The following is a 26,291-nucleotide window of genomic DNA, read 5'->3' as shown; positions in this document are numbered from 1 at the left end:
CTGGTTTAAGGCTGCGTAGGTCTATCTCACTATAACAGAAAAATGACCAAGTGCATCACAGCGGATAACACACATGAAGATCGGTCCATCATTCCAGCCCAATGTGTGGAAACACTTTGAATTTAGCAAAGGCATGTGACCGTACCGTGTGGAAAGATTGTTCGAAAAATGTTCTCTTTATATCATTTTGATGTGGAACAAGAACAGTGGGCTGAACTTTAGAAAACTAAAATGTGAATGGATTTGACATTCATTCTTGTTTACTTGTTTGTACACTTATTTTATTTACACTTGATTTTTATTTTAAAGAGTAAAAAAAAGAAAATTACACTTGATTATCTTGCAAGAAACACATGTAAGCTGAAAAACTTCACCTGCACTGTTCATTACCAGGTATTTATCTCTGAGTCACACTGGTTGAAATTTGGCTAAATTCAAAATTTGGATTGACTTCAGATCAGTGAATCGAATTGAATTCAGAATGAAACAATAGTGACTATTAATTGCATCGGCAACCACAAATTATGATATGAATCAATTCATTGTTAAAATGAAATGTTACACCCCTAAAAGGGAGTGATAACAACTCAAAACAGGAAGCACCATTGGGCTGTGTGGATAAACTGATAGCCAAAGTTCTTCTTCCCTTTATTGATCAGCTTTGCTTTGTCTGTTCCAGGTTTGTTCTTCAAGATGTATTTGGGCAAATGAAACTGATTTGGTGTTTGTGACAAAAAAACAAACAAACAGTTATCCTTAGAACACCAGCTCTGTCAAACTCTGAGCACACAGTGAATCTAGATAAGCCTGCAACAGCTCTAAATGAACACGCTGCAGTCCTCTGTGCCTCGCAAACTGTAAACGCTGCGTAGCTAAGTATTGTGCAATCTTCAATCCACTGAAATCAATGACAAGTGCAACACAAGACAGCTGGAACGGTAACCATGGTAACATGATGACAAGGCTGACTTTCCTGTTCAGATCTCCTGAAACATACAAACTTGCATTAAAGCCAACTTTTCCACTAAAGTGAACACAAACATTTGCTGTGTCACATTTCTGCTTCTGGGTGTCTTTAGTGCAGTGCCTTCTCCACACAGGGTCTCGCACACTTTCCATCCACATGATGCATCAACACTAATCATGTGAGCGCTTACGTAAGAGCTGTAGCTTCCCATTCTTCCTTTGTAAATTCAGTCACGTCCAACTGGAGCTGCAGACAAACTGAATAATACATCTATACTTCTTTAGGCAGACCTCTGCTAGCTTACTCTTCTGCATCTCCATTTTTTTCCCCATAAGCACAAACACACGTGCCTGAGCTCTTTGGAGAGTAAACAATGACTTACCAACAAGACAGCTTACATCAAAGTATGACAATAGTGCACACACTTTTAGAGCCAATGCAACCCAGACCATTACAGTTAACAGCAATGAAATTATGAATCTCTTAGAAACTCTGAGAAGGAAAGCAATTATACAACCTTAGAACCCCATGTAAAAAGAAACAACCTGGAAGCCATGGCATCAGACAGAGCAGCGATGTTGTTGCATGTTTGGACCATGAAGAAATTATTTTATAATAATGTTTTACTACTTGAATCACTGCAGTAAGCTAGTAGCAACAATTAGACCGTCCATCCTCATGCAGATGCAAGTTTCACAGAATTAAAGGAGAGAAAGAGGTGAAATTAATGTTTGGCTGAAAAAGAAGTCAGAACAGAACCAAATGTCAGCAAAGTTCAGCCATCTACATTATGTTAGCCATCGGCAGAAGCATATGAGACGCACATAAAGGATGATGGGGTTTGCTGACTTGTAGTTTGCAACTGAGATTATGATTCTCTACTCAGGGTTAAAATGGATATTTTTGCAGACAGGAAAAAAATGGCACCTTTTTTGCATCAGTTGAAGATGATAAACAAGCAGAAAGCTGCAGAGTCACTGAACTCATTAGGGCACCATTTGCCTGAGTCTGTAAACCTTTTTGCCATTTGTTCTTGTCTGTACATGCACCTAAGGGTAGCAGTGACCGAGTTAATGGTTTGGAGTAGGGGGGAGTGTGCAGGAGATACACATGTAATGCCCTTGTGTTCAACAGGGAGGCACATTACATCAAATGACACCCCAGGTAGAACAAGGCATTCATGTTCCGTGGGCGCAAATTTCCACTAAACTGAGGTGTTTTTACTTGAGCACATACACATCCATGCACACATGTGTTCAGGTTCAAGCACACTCATGCTATGAAGGGGCAGGAGCACACCAGATGCTCTCAAAAATGGGACAGGAAAGAAAGAGAACTAAGTTTGGAAGGGTGGGGAATTTTCAGTTCAGACAGAATAGAGGATGGTAGGGTTGTGTTGGGGGGGTGGGAGTTGGCAGGGAGAAATGAGGAATATCAAAAAATCAAACGAGGATGGGAAGCGAACAAACCTTCAGGCTCTGTGCTCTCTTTGAGGACGACTTGCTTCAGTGGGCAGCAGAAGATTTCGTGACACTTAGCACGAAAGGGGGACCCTTTACTCCTTATATCGGCAGAGTGGATGGAGTCCTGCCGTAACATAATGTACTCCTGGGTACCTGGGGCAGCATCATCCTGGACTGCGATAGTGCCACAACAAAACGAATTGGGGTTAGAAAGACAACAATACAAGAAAAGAAAAAAAACACAAACAAGCAAATAAAAAAGGCAGCAAAGCAAAAGCAACAATAATTAAATAATTACATTAAAAGATTAAGGGCGAGTTGGGTCTAAAGATCGAACAATTTAACCCTTGTGCTATCTTAGATGACCCCACCCTTACATTGACGTGTTCTCCCTACCATGACAAAGGTGGATAAAGGTGGAAAGATTTCATGTAATCCATGGACACCAGTGAAGATCACAAATCATTGAAGAAAAAAGGTTCAGAGCACTGTCTAGTGGGTCTAGATGACCCAACTCCCAATGTTAAAGTGCCTAGGATAGCACAAGGGTTACACAATCAAAACAAATAAGCAGCAGTGTAAAGCTTTTGTCAATTTTTCTTTGGTATGCTAAAAAAAAGCATCACAATAAAAAAAACAGAAGGATCAAGCAAAGGGCAGGAGAAGTTCAGAATCACTGTTATTAACCTCTGACTTTAGCAAATAAATGATGCAGCTGGTGATGGAGTTGATCTGAAGAATTGCAAGGCAAGCAGTGCTCTTCCACAGATACACAGTACTTGAAGCTCAAAGCTGGTGAGCATGCCACCACCCCGATTACTGTCCGATGTGGTAAACAGATACAAAGGCATGCACAGTTCACACATAGATAATGGAGCTGTGGATGGGGAGGGTTCGACCAAACTATTTCATGCACACTGGGGCACTAAGAAGTGCCTCAGCAATACTACATGTGTCTGCAGGAACTCTGGGATCCTGTGAAAACCTGTGTTTTAGAGTTTGCCTGCATGCAGTGCTCCCCTCCTGTGTGCACAGTCCCTGTTTAGCTTCAATTATTGACCTATTTCCTCTCTGTTGTTCTCTGTTGATGGATTAGCTTTAAGCAAATCAGGCCAAAGTCTATCAGTAGTGGTAAAGAGCCTCTGTATCCTGCATTGTCAAATCAAGAGCCTATTAGCTTTAGCAGAGTATATCAAGTTTAAAGCCCACCACACTACATTTCACAAAGTCACCTGCTAAAAACTCTACTTTAGCTTGTACTCAGTGACCCAGTAGAAAATCTTGTGTCATAATCTTAAAAATACACCCAATTATGGCAGCCACTAGCTTTGCAAATGACTTCACAGCCTAATTTACTAGAAAGCAGCTAATTGCTTTGTTTAGCTAATGAGCCAAAACGGGGTTTGGATTTGACTCTAAACAGTCAGATTTTAACACAACATGATTAGCCAATTCACAGACCATACTCGTCACTGGAAATTTTCCTGGGATTTCTAAAACTTTGAAACAGTTGGAAAGTGCATGTTTTCAGAGTCAAAAGCTATTCTCAGCTGGCATGCAATGCAAAGCATTTCATTAGGATCAGAATTGGTGATCATTTTATTCCATGGATAGAATATTTCTATTCTCTCATGTAAAATAATATAATTTTTTCTTCATTCCTCTTTTTTTTTTGGATCTGACTTTTGTGGCAACCTTTCATGTGAAAGCAAACTAAATCGAACAAGCACAGTCAAATTCAATTACGTCTTCATTCTAACTGCCAGCTTGGAGTGGGTTGTCTTTTTATTCTCCAGGTACCACCTTATCCTCTTGTCTGAAATACATTAAAAAGAAAAAGGTTCTTAAAATAATGATCATCTGTTTTAGGAATCCAGGCTGCATTAACTGATTAAACAGTGAAAATGGACTGGCTTTTTTCAAATAACAGTATTTAAAAAAAAGAAAATTAAGTTTTTTAGACATATTAAAACCTTAACTTTGGTTTATTAAACTAACAGCATGTAAAAACCACACTGTTAATTCCTAAATTTTTTCCAATCACTGACTATTTACACACAAATTGATGTGACCTTTTGCACTTTTAGTTCTTTTTTTGCCTTATGTTGTTTGATCTCTGGTGCAACATTGTTCTGGCTAACCCCTTTGCATTTAATACTTATTCAATCCATGTTGACCCTATCCTATATTCGGCCCCTTTGACCCTGCTTTATTTAGAAGGCTGGATTTTTGACGATTTTTAAGGGATCAGTTGGGGTATTTCAAAGAAACATCAAAGAGAAGAGTTTTTAACCTCCTGTTAGTTTTTCAAAGGAGATAAACCAGTAGGTGTCTGATTTGGACTGATCCATCCTACCAGAGCTAAGTACAGTTCACCCTGCTATCAAGTCATGTGGATGAGTTTCTGTATCTGTCAAAACCCCACAAAAAGTAAGATTCACTAAGACATATCTTGCCCCTGTCTGGTTAAAATTGTAGCTGTTAACTGTACTTTTTCTTCCTAATGCTCATGCTCACCTCCTACTTATTCTGAGTTTCGCTGGGGATTTCTCTTCTTTGCTCCTGTTTTCACACTTAATATAAAGCCAAGCTACTAAACCATTTTTGACTCCAAACGCTTCGGTTGCAAGTTTAGGAAATAATTAAGGCATTGCTGATAGTTTTCACAATGTTTTCGTAAATCTAGTCCCAATGCCCCCCCCCCCCCACACACACACACACACACTTTTTTTGGGGGACAGTTCAGTTTTTTCCTTTTATGTATCATGCACATTAAGTTCCTTGGAACTGAAGAAGGAAATCTTCCTTTTTTGTCTAGTTTATAGGAACTGTGGCGGATCAATTGTCCTAAGCTCACATTTATGTGGAAAAGCTTTCTTAAACATGAGGGACCATTTGTGACTTATCTACAAAAGGCGAGATAAATAATGTAATTGTCAGAGGTACTAAAAATGAAAAACGGGAAAACCTCTACAGGACCCTACATGGTCGATATGAAATAGTAAGGTTGCAGACCACTTGGTGAACCCAATCATGCAAGTTGTTTTTACTGACAAGTTTCTGTGAGTTAAATCTGCTTCTGTTGACCTCTTTTAAGGGCCCAATTTTTAAATGTTTTACTTTTTTTGAGAAAAATGAGGAATTTTATTATGTCCTGTTGGTCTCTCAAAGGATCATATTCTTGTTACTGCTGTCTTCTACCTGACACAGGTGGTTTTTCTTTTATTACATTGCCTTTACCGATAAATAGACTAGCTGACCTTCTTGCCTGGTAACAATTGTGCCTTTACTGTTTTGGATGCAGAGATAGTGAACTGTAATAAACAAGACTATCTAGAATGCAATGTCCACTGCATTCTGCACACATCCAGGAGCAAGAGAATGCAGAGCAAAATAGAAAAAATCAATAAGTCAATTATTTGGATCTCCAGGTTCATAGCCAGGAGGCCTATGTAAGATGACAGCAAGTATATTTTCTGCAGAAAAAGAAGGCACACAGTAATCCTCCATGTACAGCCTCAAAGCTCGCAGTGTTCCAAACACAAAACCAGTTTTATTGTTGTAGCTTGTTGGTGAAATATTCATCCAATACAGGAAGCAAGACTGAAAAAGTCAACATATTGCGTTGGAGATTTCCTGAACTGCTTCACATAATTTGTGTTTTCTACCTGTTATGGAAGCTCAGCAGAGTTTAACTATGTTTCTGTTCCAAATGCAGTGCATGTACATCTGAAAATTCAATGGATTGACAGTTTATCAAATGTTTCTTTGAATTTGGCTCTGCGCTGCTGCTTTAATGTCCGTTGCAGAGTCCAACAGGGGATCGCAAGGTGTGCTGTTCAGCGCACAGTGGTGGAGGGCAGAGCAAAACAGGAAGAACTGTCAGCAAAAGAGAGCCTCTGTTTCAACTCAGTGTTTCAGCTTGGCAGCAAACAGGATGAGTCTGTCTAATGAAACAAACACCTGCTAGGGAAAAGGAGACAACAAAGAGGAGTCAAGAAGTTAAGCCTACAAACTCTAGAGAACAGGAGCAGGAATAGAATCTTGTAAAGGAGTTCTGTTTGGGTCAAGATGGGATATTTTCCACAAACAAAAAGGCCATTTTTTTCTGTTCCCTGCACCTGGACAAATGCCTTCATTTCAATTTGGCTGATGTTATACACACATATATATGTTCAACCAAGCACAAAAAGGGCTGGAAATTATGTTGGCCACACGTAATACAGGCCAAGAGGCAGATTGCTCTATTGCCCACACGTAATCTGTCTCCAAGGCTGACAATTGTTGTTAGTCAGATATATTTAAAGTTAAAGTTGAGGTACCATTAGCTGTCACGCACCTAGGTATGTGAAATTTGTTCTCTGCAATTGGCCCACCCCATGAGCGGTAAGCTGCAGACACAGCCCTGCTCAGGAACCATTTGGTGTATAAACCCAAACTGTAGTCGTAATCCTAACCTTAACCCTTCCTCCATGTCCGTGTGGCCAAGAAAAAAGTTCAGGACTGGTCGCATGTGTTTACTAAATTACGTGTAAATAGTAACTTTCTTCACAAAATGACTCAAAAAAGAGTTAGTCCTTTCATTCCATAAAAAGAAAGAATTATTTTGTTTGTGCTTTTCTAAATTTGCGTTCACACTGGGCATGTGACTCGCATTTAAGAAAGAGTTGAATGTGGGTTTTTTTTAATGCACATTTAGCCCATGGTGTTTCCATTGGACAAGCAAGGAGGGGCTTCTTCTTTTTCTTCTACTGTTTCCTAGCGCATGCCTCCCACCTGCGGTTGGAAGACACTTGGTGCAAAATGTCAAAGCAGTGCAAATCTTGCTGCAGGCTTTTTCTTTGACAGCTTTTTTCTGATATTTGAATGACTCGGTGTTGCAGAATTTTAGCTGGGCACAAATGACAATAATTAATTTCTTTTACACATTCGGTTTTTAAACTTTTGGCCTTCTTTTGTGAATTAAAAGGGGAACAATCTATGTGTCACTTCCAGATCTGAGTCCCCGATAGGTCAGAGTTTAACCGGGTTTAAGTTTGAAGGTGCGTTTAATGGCCACTGGTTTTGTCCATACAACCCGATAATGGTCTTACAAATGTGCGTAGCAACACATGAACATGAGAGTTTTGAATGCAAAATTCCAAAATGCGAATCTACGCAGGTTTACATAGACTTTTCATTTAAAGTAGCTGCTTGAACGCTAACTGCTGAGGTGATGTGAACTTGTTGACACCCAGAAAAATTAAAGGTATGTGAGTATGTGCCTTCTTCTTTTCTGCATTGCTTGTATATGCACAATAAACCCCTTAAACTGAAACAACCCCATAATTGTTCTCCACGTGTGTACAATAAACAGGTACTCTGATGTCAGTTATTAGGTTCTGAATAAAGAAATGAAGCTTGATGTGAGATGGGCATGGGTCAAAAAAGTTGTTGACACCATATGTTTATTTTTGGCAAAAAATTAGACTTTTTAACCGATGTTGTATATTAGATGACCCCACCTTTACATTGACGTGTTCTCCCTACCATGACAAAGGTGGATAAAGGTGGAAAGATTTCATGTAATCCATGGACACCAGTGAAGATCACAAATCATTGAAGAAAAAAGTTTCAGATCACTGTCTAGTGGGTCTAGATGACCCAACTCCTAATGTTAAAGTGCCTAGGATAGCACAAGGGTTACAATGACAGGCAATGAGATACTGGTCCTCTCTGTCCTCAGCCTCCAGTGGATGTTTGAGCTATTGAAATGTTTGGTACTTCCTGGCTTGCATCAAACAAATTATTCTCGCAACTGTTCCTCTGACTATTTATTTATTTGTGTCAGAAATTCAAGTGGAAAATATGAGCATGTCTGAAAGGCAGAGGGAACACGTTGTGCGGGACTTTCAGGAATATGTGATGTCGCCTGACATTTATTAATGAGCCGGCTAACTGCAGGTACATCAGAGGCGATAAAAGTGAATGACAGTGGGGCTAAGAGGACGGCCACTGAGGAGGGGGCTGGCGTCATCTTTTACGGCTTTCATCTCTGCCTTGCCTTGATGAAGCGCGAGTATTGGGCCAGGAGGAGGCATGATGGATGATGCAGCTGAGCTTGCCACCTCTCTGTGAGAGCGGCCACTTAGAGTGAGCTGTCTCCCAGGTTCATGACGGTTGATCTATAGAGAGCAACCCTCCAACACTGGACCTTCAGCAAGCTGCAATAAACATTCTTTACCATCTGAAAGGAATAAATCTCAAAGTAAAGAAAAACAGGTATACAAATAATGGCAAAGGGGTAGGGGAGTACTTTCCGCCTTGGTTAGCTGCACATCTATTCAAGGTCTTTATCAACTAAAAGCTGTTTCTTTATTTTTACAGTAAGAGAATCACTACAGTTTACAGTTTATGACTGTGCTGTCATTGCATGTTAGGTCTGAATCTGTCGATGGCTCAGGAGAGCAGATTTAATGTCAAATCATCATCAGAGGTGCCATCGCTCACAGATTTCAAGTTGAAATAGGGTTCAAGGACAGGTGTTATCAGCAGCAGCAGGTGGAGCAAAATGAATTCCACTCCTATATATCAGATGAAAGTTACATGATTAACTTTGCTTCTCCTTCTATCAGTCAAGAAGCTCTGGCACAGTCATCGCAGCTTGACAAATGATGTACTCACTGAATTAGAATCAGAATTAAGCACAGAAACAGGTCTGAAGCCTGAGGTTTTCAAAAATAGCCTGGCCTCAATGTGGTTTTACAAGGAGCAAGATCTAGCACATTGTCTTCTGGGAGACTTCGTTTGAGTGTGGCTTCAACTCAGGAAAGAATAGTTTTATTTTGGTTGTAAGTCACCTTGCAGGCAGCAGGGAAAGTAAGTTGAGTTGAAATTGAGGTTTTCTTTGAGGAGCAGAATGAGCTTGCATTTTTACCCAGGCTCTCTCCTCCACATCTTACTGTTTCTCTGTTTCCTTCTTTTGTTGTCTCTTTCCACTCTAATTCTTTATGTCAATGTGACATTTTTAGGTGACATAAAAGGGAGAAACTTCAAATATTGTGTGTTTATATATTCCTTTTTTTTCTGTACAGTTGGATTCTTTTTTAATGACAGTTTAGAGCATAGCACTCTCAACGTGGTAAAATAAATACAAAAATATGCTTTGTATTACAATATATATATATATATATATATATATATATTGGCAATGAAAGGTATAAATAATAATTTTGTTTATACTAATATTTTCTAAATGCAGTTGTGAGAATTTAGACTCAGGATTACTGATGACAAAAACATTACTTTCATTTTAATTAGATTACACAATACTCTGCTGACTCACGAATACACTTCAGCATCAAGCTCCAACCTCTTCATCAACACTACAGTGGTGGGTCCCAACAACAACAATGATGAGAGGCCTTACAGGAGTGAGGTGAGCAGCCTGGCTCTGTGGTACAAGGACAACAATCTCCACCTGAATGTGGAGAAGACGAAGACTATGGTATTGGACTTTAGGAGAGCTCACACCCAGCACGCTCTACTGATCACCAATGGTGCTGCTGTGGTAAGGGTGAGCTGCACCAAATTCCTAAGGGGTGCACACCTCCGACGACCGGTCTTGGACCCACAACACAGCATCGCTGGCCAAGAAAGCCCAACAGTGCCCTGAAGACGGCTACAGCCCCCCCCATCATGAAGACCTTATACCAGGGGTGGGCACTGAGGGCCGCATTCCTGTATGTTTTCCAGCATACCCTGCTCTGGCATGTTCTGATTGGCTGGACACACCTGAACCAGGTAATCAGCCATGAGTAGAGCAAGACTATCTAGAAATCATGCAGACACACCGGCCCTCGAGGCCTGGAATTGCCCACCCCTGCCTTATACAGTGGTGCCATTGAGAGCATCCTGACCAGCTGCATTACTGTGTGGTGCAGTGCCTGCACTGCGTCCAGCCCGAAGCCTTTGCAGCACATTGTGAAAACAGCTGAGAAGTTCATTGGTGTCTCTCTCACTGGCCTCTTACACACTTACCACCTCACCTGCAAAGCCATCAAGATTACAGGTGACCCATCCCACCCATTCCTGAGCCACTTCAGCCTCTTGCCTTCAGGGAGGAGACTGCAAAGTCTCTGGGCCAGAACCAGCAGGCTTATGGACAGTTTCCTCCATCAGGCGATCAGAAAACTCAACTCCCTACTAGCTTTACTCCCTCTGCCTCCACCAGCTGCTGCTACGAACTTAAACAAAAAAAAACTCCCATCCTTCCTCCCACCAGTGGAACATTATCCCAACCTAAGACTGCCATCACCCACTCCTCTACTAACTGTTCCTTAGCACCGTTGTCACTTTAAACGCATACATAATCTATCTTTTGACAACTTTTGTACTATTGCCACTTTATGATTCAATATATCATACCATGTCTAATCTTTTTCTGTTTTGTTTTTTTTTCCGTAGATTTGTAGATGTTTGTATAATTTGTGCATTAGATTAATGTTATTATTATTGTTATGTTTACTGGCTGTCTGCACCATGGGTTGAAAGGAAGGACATTTTTTATCTGTGCTGTATATCACGTGCATACAGGATATTTGACAATAAAGCTAACTTGAACTGAACTGAAAAAGTCTTCATTATAAATAATTTGTCTTATGATTCTCATCACATGTGTAAAATTTTGCCATCTAAAATCTCTTATTCTGTGTTCAGGAACTCTCTGAAGCATAGACGGCAGTTGGGTTAGTGAAGAAAATAGCTTGTAATGACTCAAATTTTTATAATATAAATCATGAACTGGAAACAATTCAAATATGGGAGCTTTATTTCAGGGTACAATACACAATTTACCATTAATTTTAATCCTGCATTATTTTTTCTGCTTCAGAAATCAGAAGTTTGGTTCATGTGACCATTTGTCTTAGTGTTGTGTTTCCAGGGTACTGTGTTTTAGCTATCATAATCCACTCTATGAGCATTTCGCAGTTAAAGCAGTGTCTGCAGGAAAAAAGGTGGCATACCAGGACAAACACACAGGTTATGTAAGCTCTTTATTTTATGTAAAACCAGGTTTTCCCTAATCCTGCCTTTTTATTTTATTACATGCTCTTATGGGAAGTAAAGAACCTAGCATGCAATGAAACACAGATATTCATATTTATGAAAAAGAACAATAGACACAAATGAAGGGGGAGAAGTGCCTTTCTTTGAATTGTTGTTTTTGTTTAGCAAAAACGAACATGCATTGACTTAAAGTTTAGGAGATTTCTTGCATTTGAAGAAACAAACAAACAAACAAAAAATAATTAGTACAATTTTTTAAATTGGCTGGAATTGCTACCTAGTTAAATTGTTCTCTCAGAATAATTTTCATTTTTTATTGCAATGAAATTGAAATTAGGGCACCCATGTGAGCATTTGTATTTTGTGGCAGTTATAACATGTGATTTAATCTCCCTTTAGTTACCTCCATCCAACAAGTTCAGCCATTGGTTCAAATGCTTGACATCCTTCTAAATGCAGAATTCCTTAAGTTAGGGACATTTGTTGGATGGATGGATGGATGGATGGATGGATGGATGGATGGATGGATGGATGGATGGATGGATGGATGGATGGATGGATGGATGGATGGATGGATGGATGTGTTTTAGGATCTAGTTCCATGTCAGCTAGAATTTTCTTTCAGTCTCCATGTTTTTTTTCAGATACACTTTAGAATTCATGATTAATTAGGTGATGATGATCCGACCTGCCCCTGCTGCAGCAGAGCAATCTCAAACCATGACACTGCAGTGAATGGCAGGCCATTCCCTATGCTTCACAGACGTTTGATGGCTTGTTTTTTTTTTTTCTAGAATTTATGTGGTTTTGGCCAAGCATGTGTCAGTTGTGATGTCCAGATTAATGAGTTTGAACTCATCTATGCAAAGAACAATATTTATGAAGTCCGGTGTTTGTCCAAATTCTCAATGAAAAATCTGGCTTTGATGTTTCTCTTAGAGAGTTCATGTTTCTTATTTACAAGCCTCCCACGGAAGTTAAACTTTTGCGGTGTGCTTGCGATTGTCAAGGTCAGTAGTAAGAGCCTGCTGTCTAAGGACCTTTTTGTGTTGTTTGTTATGAGACACCTGTGTGTATTTTAGCTGGTTTAACAGGGATTTAATGTAGAGGTGCCCTGTTTTCTAAGGCAAATTATCCTTTGTTTTTTAAATAGCATTTAAAGATATTACCATTTTTTATTATTGTTTTTCGTTTTAGATATTTAACTTTAATTTTTCTGAGTTTTTAACAGCATGGTTGAATTTTCATCTATCCAGAAATGTTGTGGGACTAAAGAAATGGATAGACCTTTCCTAGCACACTTAATGGTTAAAAAGGATAATTAGAACATTAATCTGTTGAAAAAAAAATACAAAAAAAGTAGTGACACTACAAGGATGAAGTATTTAAATATTGGCACAAATTACAAATACACAAAAAACTTAGTACCCCCCCCCCCCCCCCCCCCAAAAAAAAAAGGTTGCTCCATTGATGTATTTTTATCAGCCTGGAATCAGGATTTAAAACAAACGCTTCTCCTGATATAGATTAAAGCTTCAGATCTGTTTTACAGCAATCAAGTTAACAGCTTACAAGAGCGAATAGGATTATAAAGCACATACAGTAGGCCTAATGCTGGCTGATCACTTTGCCTTTGAGTTTAGGAAGACTGAAAAGTAGTGGGAGGAGGCTCAAGTTTAATAGGATCAAAAAAGCCTGAGCAATAGTTGCTTTTGAGAAACCTGCATGTCACTTGTCAAATCTACTTCAAAGTTGTGTATGATTTCTGTATCTTGTTCATGTCAAATCAGTCAGACGGTATACAAAGCATTGATAGGATAGAGCATGTTCCTTGTCCGTTATGATGTAGTTTGCTGGTATTTGAGAGTTTTACACTTTGATGTGCAGCTCAGTGAGTAGCATGTTTTAGTGTGGTCTCTTTTACATATGCATGATGTGATTAGCTGTGTCGTCTAACGTCTTAGCTTAACAGAGATTTACAGAAAAGCATGGTTTAAAAGGATAGATTTATTTAGCCTGTTTTCTTAATAAGTATGTCACTTTTATATATAAAAAAGACCTGACAAACCTGGCACTGACCCTCTTCTTACCAAGTGAAAAACTATCTGAGTTTAAGTTCCCTGCATTTATTTCCAAAACATTTAACAGGAGCTGGTTCTCAAAAGTCTTTATCCCTGCTGCAATCGATCCTGATCACTCCAAAACTGCACCTCAATATCTACATCTTTACTACCTCCAGGTCTGCCTCCTATCTCTTTCTCAGAAGCTCTAAACCTGGCTGCTCTCACCACAGTTTTCTATACATTTCCTTTTATTCTTGTTGAATGAAACCTTCCTTCACCTATTCCAACCTGCATACACCTCTTTTTTTCCATCCCACCCTCTCCTCTGACTCTAAGTTGGACAGGGGAGTAGTGGCTCAGGCAGTTGAGCAGGTCATCCAATGACCGAAGGTCCGATCCCTGCTCCCCCAGCCAGCTGTCATTGTGTCTTCGTCATTGTGTCTTCACAATGTCGCCTTCACTTCACCCTCCCTGCCTCCAGTGAATGTGTATGAATGTCTCAGTGATGGTCAGTCTGTCCCAGGGCAGTTGATTAGTAGTTACCATCACCAAGTGTGAATGAGGAGTTAATGAATAATAATGGATAAATTGTAAGCGCTTTGAACACCAAGAAAAAGCGCAGATAAATTATTATTATAAGTAATAACTCTTCACCTCTGCTCCCTGTAATCTCACAGATTTCTTGAGTTCCCTCATTTAACACACATACTCATGCGTGTCCTGAACAACTCCTGCATGCCAGTCCAAGATTCCTCACAAACCCCAGCTCCTTTCTCTGTATCCTATCAAAGACTTTCTCTAGATCTGCAAAAACACAAAGCAGCTCCTTCTAATCTTCTGTGTTCTCCAGAAGCATCTGTTATTCACATGATTGATTTTGCTTTTGATTTACATCAGATGCCCTTCTTGCCCTACAACCATTTCCATTTACCCAGACGTGGGACCGGTAAACAAAAGCACTGGGTTGGGCTTCCTTTTGGTTTAATTTGCAGGTTGCATAATAACAAGTATTACAAGTTATAAACAAAACCAAAACATTTAATATATATACAAATGTAAATATGTGTTATACCTGCAGCTCAAAAGAAAACAGCATCCTTAGGCTTGATACCTATCATTAATATTTAATTATTTAATTATTTAATTATTTTTATTTTTGGTATATTATCAAACCCCAGTAAATCAGAACAACTGCATCACACAAGAAAACGGAGCTTGCGTGCTGCTGGATGTGTGGGATTACGTCAGAAACCAGTCCCCACTGTTGCGGTTTTACAATGCTCAAGTAACCAATGTCTAAATGTATGGCAAGGCTCACAGGATTATTTTACCTTAGTGTTCAAATGAAGTTAAATGACAAAACTGTCACATTTTTAAAGCATTCTGTTTGATGGGGTTTCAAGCAGCTATGTAATTAGAAAGCAGTACCATGTAATCATATCCCATTCAAGTCCTCACAGGTTGCCTCTTTAATAATTACTCTCCCCCCCAAAAGGTGCATGGTCCAAGCCTCTGTCCCAAGTATACATGTGGAGTGAAGCTTCTAGCTCTTCCAAACAGATCTGATTCCAGATGGCCCTCAAACCACTTACATATTCTTTATTTATGCATATTTACTGCATCTTTTGTTGTTAAAGATGGAAAGGGAGCAGAGGGAGAGTGGGTGGAGAACAAAAGTGGAGGAGTAAAGGCATGTGCATAGTTTAGGAGTTTAGTAGAATGGGAGCATGAGGTGGAGTACAGTCAAGTGAATTGACTTTATAATGCCATTATGAGTCTCAACACTACAGAGGTCTTACTCCATGTTAGTCTCAAACACAGTAGAGATTGAATCATTCATTAATAATTAAACTGTGTTACACAAACGCCTGGATGTAGCAGATTAATTCTGCTCTTGTTATGCTTTACTGTTTCAATATTTAAAGAGGGGTTGGTGCTGGGGAAATTGGCTTTTAGTTGAAAAGTAAGTTATGGTGGCCATGCAGAAGAGAGTTTTGCTGCTGTCAATTATCAGTCACTGGGCTGGCTGTTGGATAATTTTCTTGTGTTTACGATACTTCTTTGGCATTCTTACAGTCTTAATCCAAGTAGAATTGTTACTGTCAGTAACTGCTATAGTATATGGTTGTCTAAATTCATTAAAAACTTCAAGTAAGACGAAAATGTGTGAATACACATTAGAGATACACATCAGTAAAATGAGTATGGTAAAAATGTAGTATAAGTATTTAAAAATAATTGAATAACAAACTACAATTTGAGAAGTAATTCTATTTGACCCAACAGGAGGTTGGCCTGAATCAAATCCAGGCAGTTAAACAAAGGAGGTAAATGGACTAGTACACTCTAAATGACTAAAAAAGGAAGCTGAATACGATTGTGAACTGACAGTTTGGGTTTAGAGCGAGAAGTCTGAACCTTTCAAGCTGAGATGCACTGGAAAACCGAAAGCCAGATGACATGATAACTGCACCTGAATGAATGAGAATAGTCAATGACACTTTTACAAACACACTTTAAACATGAGTGCACTAAGTCCTTACCCCTGAACTGAACTAAAAATGTCAACATCCCTTCTCTATCTGCTGCAGTGCGGGCCGCTGCCGCTGCTGCTGCGGCTGCCGCTGCCGCTGCTGCTGCGGCTGCCGCTGCTGCTGCGGCGGGGGTCTTGGTGTGGGGATGGCTGGAACTCTCCCTCCTTCTTTTTACATTCCATCTTCCATTTTAGAGGAACATGAACACTCACTCGAGCACAGGTGTTAACTCACCTTTGCACTGATACTTTGCATGATTGAATGAAATATTTCACACTAGTTGGTTTAAATGCATAGGTATGCACGTGGAACATTATCTGTATTGTTTACATGTTGACGTGAACGTTTTTAGAGCCAACAGTTGTGTTTGTGACATTTGGGTGTGTGTGTGCACAAGCCTCGCCCTTATAGATTTGTATTACATCTGAACCCCACCATAATGTGTATAACCATCCAGTAGCTTGTTGCTTTATGCTGCTTCATGGTTTTACCCCCCCCCCGCCTCCCCTTCTATAATCACCCTCCTATCCCCCCTTCTCTGACATCCCTCTTTTTACTTCCCTCCTTTCCTTTTCCGTCCGGTCCAACACAAAAGATTTTCAAATACGATTACAATTAATAGAGTTTGGCCTAGAGCGCAAAAGGGGTTTATTCAGACATACCTCTGGTTTGTCAGAAGATTCCTAACCCCTGTTGTTAAAGTAAAATATGTCCAACACAAGAGGCCTTCAGCTCTCATCTGTTTGCCCAGCTGTTGGACAAGTTTAAAAAAAAAAGTCAACATCCCCCAACATTATCATAAAGACTTTACAAATGCTTATAGATGTCCTTACAAGCAGCATATTGACATGTATAAGGCATTAGTAAAACATCTACAATTGCTACTCAATGTCTTATAAATACCTCAAATAGGCTTTACAAATGCTAATTTATGTCTTATGAATTTCCTATAAAGTCTTAAAATCGCATTAATAATGATTGTTACTGTCTTACAACTACATTGTAATGGAATATTATTGTAAAATGTTACCCAAAGATCTCACTGCAGTTTGGTGTGGGTGGCTTATGTTGGTAATCCATCAGTGGAAATGGGTCAAAGGCAACTGCATACCACACATGTATGTTTGGCCCATTACTTTTTCTCAGACCTACTACTCTTACACAAAAGTTGTATATTTCTGTATGTCAGTCAGGGGGCCTTTGTGAATGGAAAACATTTGACTACTTTGAGTAGTAGTGTTTGTGGGATAGAGTCACAAATAAAACAAAGAACATCCACATTAACTCTTGCTTTATTAGCTGAGTTTTACTCAAAAATCAGTAAGGCCTCCTACATTAGCTGAAGTGATCATGTAGCTATGTCAGCATGTGCGCATAAACCCACATGTCAACAGTCATCCAGTTTTCAAGAACACTAATGTGGCTCTGCCAGTACACAGCTTGAGGAGCACTTGCTCTACTCCTCTTACCAGCTTTCAGCTGCTGTCTGCACACTTGCTTCTCATGTTAACTTTCGTCACTCTGAAGTAAGCAGCAGTGTCTGATGTCTCCTCTCCTGTTACTGCTCCTGTCACTGGAGTTGTTGGACTGAAGAGTGTGGTAGATGATTGTGAAATCACAAAAGTGAATATTGTCCCCCACGCCCTGACTTAAAAATCAAGATGGTGAGCTTGAGTGTTCAGCTGCTCAGGATGTGTGGGTTGAGTCTGCCACGTGCAGCTTTGGAAACTAAGTAAATAACATTTGAAAACCCAAGTCAAAAGTCTCGAAAGAAGAAATCAAGCTTACCATCCCTGTCTATATATATATATATATATATATATATATATATATATATATATATATATATATATATATATATATATATATATATATATATATATATAAATCTGCAAAGATCATTACAAAAATTGTGATCATTCATGTTGACTATTCAAGTAAAACACTGTGGATCTTTCATATTAAATGTGTTCTAAGGCTCCCCAAATGCAGTTAGCTTTGGTCCCACTACTGAGTAACTCAGTAACCCTGCACTAGAGTAAAAGTGACGATGTGTGGAGAAAGAGGACAAAAGGTGAGCATGTTTTGAAAGAAACTTGTGATTATAGCTGATGTAAAAGTCCATTCTGTGCAGACTCAGATGATGTAAAAAGAAGTATCATACAGGAACTAGGACTGACAACTTTTGAGTTGTGAATTGGGTGAGGAACATTTTATGGGATGAATTTGCAAGCTTTGGGTAAAAGACTTCTTTTATTCTTAGATCCTTCAAAAACTGTGGAATTTCTGGTGTGAAATATTGCTGAAGTTTTTCTTTATGTTGATTTATGTCTGGAGTCTTTAAAAAAGGCTGTAACACTGATGTTTAGTTTTTTTTTTTTTTTGTCTATTTGTGGTTGTGTGTTTGATGACCAACCCATCCAAGTTTTTTGTCAACATCACAAAGTGACAGGCATCCAAGAAGAAGTGCACAAAACAGATAAATCTAAGTTAAAACAAATTTTAACCACCTATTGTTTTGTAATCAATTAAACAAATATTCGCCCAGTAAGTATTTCCATTATGTATCTACTAAAATCAATCCCAAGTCTAATAATTAGCAAACGTATAATCTTATAAGAAATCTCCTCATTTCTAGAGCTTTTATGCTCAAAATATCAAAAAATCTTATAAATCAAAACTAGAATAAGTTCAATAAAACAATCAGCTCCTATCTTTTAGTTTTTACTCTTCTCTTGATATGTTTAAAAACAACACAGCTTTTGCTACTGTTTGCTGGGTGTCTAATGTATTTTACATCCTCTTAGCTCAGCTGGGCATCAGGATTTCACTCTACAATAGTAAAATTTGAAAACCAAATTAAATTTTAAAAAGGGCATCCTTGAAGCACAATATATTATGTTACACCTCGCAGATAGTGATCAAATTGACACACAGGTGCATGTATTAACTATTTAAATATAATTCATGTCTAGGTGAGCTAAATAGAGCCTACAAAGAGGATCAGAAGACAAGCATGTACAGTATGTAGGCATGTGTTAATGCAGCTGTCTTCAAGTTACTAACACCGTCAAGATGCGGCAAAAGGCTGTGTGGCCTATGAGTCAAACTCCAAGCAAGGTTTCCTGTTTACAGAGAGGGTGATCAGAAGGATTACTATTATGCAAAAGCTGTTTAAGACAGCAGCTTTATTCACTGCTATCACAGCAGCCTCACTTGGCATAAGCTGACACCCAGCAAAAACCACACAGCAATGGGAATCCACACTCTTCCAGCTATTTAGGAGATCTACTTGTAGCAGGCGCCTATTAAGGTGATGGTAGTTTTAGTCATTTGTGCAGTTAAAATGAGTTTACTAATGGCTTATGTGTTCTGTGCTTGAGTCTTTCACATCCAGAACATATTTTGATCAGATTCACAGCGGTTTGACCTGCATCAATCAGTGGTTAGGAGCCATTTCCTTCAGTTGAATTTAGATAAGACAGAACTTTTAAACGTTGCACCTTAGAAGAAGATCCCTCTGAACACCATGACGTGTTCAGCAGAAGACATGTTCATCAGCAGTCTCCATAGTTAACACCGAACATACCCAACTCTCACATGCATGCACACAAATAAATCACTCACATTTCACCACACCATAATAGTTCATTTTGCTTGATTCTAAGTGTGCGCACTTATTTTTACTTTGACTTGTACTCACCATCCAGGCTTCCCACCATAAACTTTCAAACCAGAGCATTGTACACATCATCATAACCATTTGCAACAGAAAACAGGAAGTGATTTTGACCAAACTGGATTCATCAAAGGCAGACACTCGGATGACAATGTCCGCAGACTCGTTAACATAATAGACTTTGCCACGATCAAAAAACAGGAAATGACTATACTATCACTGGATGCTGAAAAAGCCTTTGAGTAAATCGGAAGTTCCTCATTGCTGCCCTCCATAAGTTCGGGTTTGGAGAATCATTCATCAATTGGATCAAAATATTATATCACAACCCCAATGCATCAGTTAGAACTAATAAACAGACTTCCAACAGGTTTTTTCTTGGAAGAGGAACTAGACAGGGTTGCCCACTCTCCCCCTCTCTTTTTGCAATATTTATCGAGCCTCTAGCTGCAGCAATAAGACAGAATGAGAGTATTAAAGGAATTAAAACCAAACACAGCCATCATAAAATTAGTCTCTATGCAAATGACATATTACTGTTTTTAAGTAATATACATTCTGTAAATGAAACGGCAACAATCATTAATGAATTCTCTTCTATATCAGACTATTCCATTAATTGGAATAAATCTGTTTTATTACCACTGAACAGTAATGCGGAGCAAGGACTCACAATACCAGTTAAATCAGGCAATATAAAATATCTAGGTATTTATTTTTCCCCCAAAATATCAGAACTGGTGCAGCTAAACTACACCCCATTACTGAAAAACATACAGGACGATCTATCACGCTGGACCAACCTGCCTTTGTCCCTTATGGGCAAGGTAGCCACGGTAAAAATGAAAATCTTACCCAAAGTTAATTATCTCTTCTCAATGATTCCCACACAACCGCCATTAAAATGGTTCAAAACATTAGACTCATCCATATCAAGCTTTCTATGGAACAATAAACCTGCAAGAATTAGTCTAAAAACTTTAAAATCTGCAAAAAGCTGTGGAGGATTAGAATTACCTAACTTCCACAATTACTTTCTTGCAAATAGATTACAATACATCTTAAAATGGTTAAAAAATAATCCAGAAACCAACTCATGGTTAGACTTGGAACAGGCGTTATGTGGAAAGATCAACCTGTCAGATCTTCCATTTATTAGCCAAATAGTTAAAAAACAGGATTGTTTCAAAAGTATTAATATAAATGCCACTTTAACAGCCTGGTGGGAATTTCTCAAAATATCAAAATCATCAATTCATCCGTGCAAAATGACACCCATCTGGAACAACCCAGACATCCTCATAGACAAAAAAATTATCCAATTCCCAGCTTGGCAAGCAGGGGGCATAAAACAACTAGAGCACATAATTATTGATAGAAGATTCATAACTCCCCAGGAACTTCAAGACAAACATGGAATATATAACTTCTTGGAATATCAGCAACTTAAATCAATTATTACTAAAAAGTTTAAATACAGAGACAACGATTTAAAGCTACCAGATGTAGTTACCACTCTGATCAATTTCTCAATGAATAAAACTCTCTCCAAAATATACAAACTTTTATGTAATTTAGATAACAATATTTCACTTCCGACAACAAAATGGGATGCGGATTTGAGCATCAGCACAGATGAAAGTTTTTGGTCAGAACTTTGTCTAAACACCTTTAAAATGACAAAAAGTCCAAATCTGCAGCTAATCCATTTCAAAACTCTTCACAGAATTTACTACACTGGACAGAGGATGTTCAAGATGGGTCTCAGTAACTCAGACATTTGTCAGCACTGTGACAGTAATCTACCCGACAATTACATGCACGCACTGTGGTTCTGCACTCCTGTCCAGGCTCTCTGGCAGCAGGTATGTGCCGATCTATCAGTCTGGCTTAAGGTTTCAATCACAGCTTCACCGTCACTTTGTGTGCTTGGTGACATGAGTGCCATCGATGTAGAAGGAGGATTAGGCTCTATCATTTTCATAACTCTTTGCATTGCTAAAAAAATTATTTTAATAAATTGGAAAAGCAAAAAAAATATAAATATAAGTCAACACAGAAATCTGCTGCTTGATCATATCAGCTTGGAAAAAATGTCAGCCCAAAGTTCAAGTAACTTTGAAAGAATTCGGTCTCTCTGGTCTCCCATAGCTAACTCCATGACTTAGGGGGTGGGGGGGGCCTGGTCGTCGCTGCTCCTTGCCCTTCTGCCGTGGGCCGGGGTGGGGGTCGGGGCCTCCGGTGCCTGGCGGGGGGTGGTGGGGGCTCCGTTGGTCGGGGGGTCGGGTCCGGCGCCTGGGTGGGGCGGGCTGGGGCGCTGCGTGGTCCTCTGGGCTTGGGTGTGTGATGGGGGGGGGGGGGGGTGGGGGGGGTCTGGCTTGGCTTGGGGGGGTGGTCCCTTTGCCTGTGCTGGGGGGGGTTGGCGGGGGGCGCTGCTCGGGGGGGGGGGCCCAGCGGCGCTGGATGGGCTTCCCATCTACACCTGGGGCTGGGATAGGCCCTTCCCTGGCCCTGGGGCGGGGCGGGAGTCGCTCTGGGTGTCATCCGCTTCGGCTGCGGGGTCTGGGGTGGGGTGGGGTGGGGTGGGGGGTCTTGTCGGCCCTGTCCTGTGGGGGGGCATTCTGGGGGAGGGGGGGGCACTATTAGTACGGGGCAGGGGGGGTTGACGGGTCGGGGTCTCCGCTGAGGCCATCGGCGGTTTCCCCGGCCGGTTGGCTGCCTCGGTCCAGTCGAGGCCTGACCAGAGCTCTTCTAGGGCCGGCGTTTGGGGGTGGGGGCCTGGGCTTGCTCGGGGGGGGCCCGGCGCTTTCTGGCTCCTCTCTCTCTGTGTGGGGGGGTGGTGCTGGGCCTGGGGTGTCGGCGCCTCCGGGGGTGGGGCCCCTGGGCTGGGTGGGCCTGGCCCCCTTGCTAGGGGGGGGGGGGGACAGCTGTTTGACCACCGGGGGACAGTCTATCAGCTGTCCCCAACTTACCCCCTTCCTCATATAACCTCATAATAGGGTGAGGGGGTGGGGGGCTTAGCCTGCGATGAGCCTTGGGGGGGGGGTTTACTAGGCAGTGGCCCCCCTCCTATGGTTGCCGTATGGAGTGGGCCCCCCCTCTTTCGGTTTTATTTGCACCTTAGACATGTAGGGCCCTTGGTAGGGGGGGTGCTTGGACATCACTGCCAGCAAGCAGCAGATGTCCTCCTAGCACCCTACCCGCCAATTTTAACCGCACCTTAGACATTTAGGGCCCCTTGGTGGGGAGGGTGAGGGGACGTCACTGTGAGTAATCAGGAGATGTCCCCTTAGTGCCCTACCCGCCAATTTTAACTGCACCCCCTTTAGTACACACACCCCTCCCCCCTTAATATATACATAAAGTAAAATATGTCCAACACAAGAGGCCCTCAGCTCTCATCTGTCTGCCCAGCTGTTGGACAGGACAAGTTAGAAAAAAAAAAAAAGAAAAAAAAAACAGGAAGTGACTTCACATGTCAGAATTGTTAGTTTTTATTTCTGTCTAACTGATTTATGTTTCCAACTTATTTCGGTTTCTCAAAAGTTAAAATCCAGTCTAAATTATTTCTAATTTTTGGTTTATGTTTAGGGAATTTGTAGACATAAATTTGTTTTGAAAATATTTGAATAATTGGTCTGTGGGAGGAACTAAACCTTTTTGTTGGGGGGGGGGGGGTGTCCATTTAGAGGAAGACTTAGCCTCCGACTTTGTAACTTTACTGATTTTATGGATGTGTCAATCTATCGGAAGGCTGTTGATACACGAAAAGATGGCACATGAATCAATCCAGCATGTTTACTTTTCTCTTTCCTGCACAGGGAGATTACAGTGCCATTCAATATTTAATGGTCCCACTGCTGTTTGATTGTTCTTGTATTTTTGTGCAGATACCATGCCAACAAAAGCTGAACTGCTCCACAGTGTAGCAGATAATTGCCATGCCAACACCCCACCGCAACCCCACCACACACAGAACTAATAGTAAATAATTGCTGGAGGAGAGACACTGAAATTCATGCAACGATACTTGTAGCTTATTGATCAGATGATGCTGCTTCTTCCTGAGGTGAAGATGGGCTATCATGGTGGTGGATGATTATTTAATGAGAAGCAATTGTTTTAATTAAGCCTTTATGGAATCATAACTGTGTTTCTTGGCGTTAAAAGAGCTTTCCTAACCATTGTATAGCTGATTATTTATGATCAAATGTTTTCACTTTGCATTATAAAACTGATTTTTGAGAAGGGGAGGGCACTTCACGTCCATTGAAGTTACTTCTTGGGAATGTCTTTGTTAAGATCTTCTGGTTTAGTTGGTGCGGCTTTTCTTTGTTTCCTTTGAGTTTCTATTTTTGAAGGATGTTCTGGTAAATTCTTGTTGTATTGTGTGCCTCTGTCTGATCCGCCTTGATTGCTGCCACCATTGTCTCCTTTGCTCATGTGTCCTTACAGAAAGTCTTGTCTCTCCTTCTTCTGTCAGTTTGTTTGTTGTTGCTGTCTGACAAGTTGCCATGTTCTGCTCCTGTTTTAAAATATTAACAAATTCATACATTTTTGTTATCAAACTTTTTTCCATCGCTTTTTGTTGTTGTTGTCTTCTTTGGCCTCTTAACTTCTGTGCTCCTGCGTTTGGGTCCAGAGCACCAGCATCACCCTTGACATTTACATTTTGTACCATCAAATTGCAGACATCACTTCAGGGAACATTCCTGAAGTAAAAGACTTGTTTGCTTTTTGCTCCTCTGCAGTACAAATCCTTGTACACCGTGTTAAATATTTGATGTCCCTATATGTGCAGCAAAAGGCTATTTGCAGCATGGAGGAGAGCCCTTGATTCAATCACTGCAAAGAGCTCTGCTCTGTTTTTCTTGCAACACATTTACTTTAAGAGAAGACGCAGTCTCGCATGGACATAAACCAGTTAGTTGTTTATGAGTGGGGACAGCAGCAAATGCCCTTTTTAAGCCCCCAGAAAAAAGTTCTTCCAAAAATATCCATAGTGGGAGTGACATCTGTATTAAGAATAGTTGTGTCGTATTGTCTCACAATGAGCCGTACATCTCTGATAGAAAACTTAAGCCTAACAGAAAATTACTTTTTAAACATGACACTATATTAACGGTAACTGTCAGAACATTTTAAAACATCCTACATTTATTTCTCCAGTTTTCCTGCTTGAGTGCCAATTATCATCTACTACATTTAACAATAGTGAACTTTGCAACTAACCTTGCTTAAAAGCAACCTAACTTTATTCATAAAGATGTGGGTAAACACACATAACAGACTGTTTAATTGTAATGAAATGTACTGAAAAAAGTCAAAAAAACAGATAAAAAAGTTTAAACATAAATCCATGGTAATTAAGTTTAGTCAAACTGATACTTTTTCGTGACAGAATACTAGTTTCACGTCATTTCCCTATGAAAATGTTGCTTTCTGTAAGCGCAAAAAGCACTAAAAAAAGCAATATTGCTGGGCTGAAGCAACAGAGCACAAAGAAAGAGGCAGAGATTTGTCATAAAGCCTCCATTCATGTCATGTTATTATAGCAGTGTTGCCAAAGGGGCAGATGTCCCATTCAACTCAGATGGAGAGATGCTAAGAATAAATGTGATATCCTCAGCCCTTTTTGGTATCACACATGAAAACAGCATAAGTGCAGCTTTAAAAATGATGCAGCACTGTTTTGCATCACAAGCAACAATTTTGAGAGTTCTCTTATGAATTGCACCAGAATTGGACCCTATATCAGAAATCCATAACAAATCCACACCATTTTCTTTTTTAATTTTATATGATTCCCAAAAGGGGTTCAGCAGGTACAGAAAATTGATAGGACGGATGGATATTGTGTTTTGTGAAACAAAAAAATTGCACTTAATCAGTTTTAGAGAAACTTTTTTTCCATTTAAAACTTAAAAAACTAGTGTCAAACATTCTTCATTTATAGTTAGAAAATACTGCCTTTTTTATTGTTCTCTTATTTAATTTATTTTCGATTCTTGATTGACATTTTATAATCTGCAATTTTGAACAATAATTTAGTAGGATTTGGTAAGGAAAATTTGATATTTGGTAAGAAAAAGATTTTAAATTTCTTTACAAGTCAATCTGATTGTTGTGGGCCTAAAATCTAAAATAAGTAACACAACTTCCTAAGAAGGGTTTCAGTGTAAAAACTGACTTGTCTTAATATTATATAACCTCACTTCCATTATGAAATCTGAGGTTCTTTTGAAGATTGCAGATGTTTTTCACAAACCAAACCTTGTCATCCTCACAAATTTATGTGGGACGCCATCAGTTTTCGCCAACATTTTTGTCAGAGCCAACAACTTTCCAAAATTGCTTACGGTACATTTATTCTTCAACCTTCATTACTTTGTTACACAATCGGAGCATTTTGACTTGCTTGCGTGCTGAATTTTGGGTGTGTCCTGTAAAGTCAGAGCAGGAAACAGGAACATGCAGCTGCTGGCAGCCATGTGGAGAAGCTTAAAACTGAACACATCATTCTCACGGACTTACAAG

The 26,291-nt window shown here is 39.9% G+C and overlaps 1 protein-coding gene across 3 annotated transcripts in view; it reads right to left on the bottom strand.

The window, feature by feature from the left end:
• Positions 1-26,291, bottom strand: part of fgf13 (fibroblast growth factor 13) — a 101,061-nt gene that overhangs the window by 50,272 nt on the left and 24,498 nt on the right. For 2 of the 3 annotated variants that reach the window (XM_011479950.3, XM_004073108.4), the window contains exon 3: positions 2,437-2,604. The exons of the other annotated variant lie outside the window; for it this stretch is intronic. In XM_011479950.3, the coding sequence (XP_011478252.1) occupies positions 2,437-2,604 (168 nt within the window). The remainder of the gene's footprint in view (positions 1-2,436; positions 2,605-26,291) is intronic. 3 annotated transcript variants of the gene reach the window in all.

This window comes from Oryzias latipes, chromosome 10, assembly GCF_002234675.1.
Source record: "Oryzias latipes chromosome 10, ASM223467v1".
Classification (NCBI taxonomy): domain Eukaryota; kingdom Metazoa; phylum Chordata; class Actinopteri; order Beloniformes; family Adrianichthyidae; genus Oryzias; species Oryzias latipes.
Note: the sequence above shows the minus strand (reverse complement) of the source record. Positions and strands in the feature narration are given on the sequence as shown.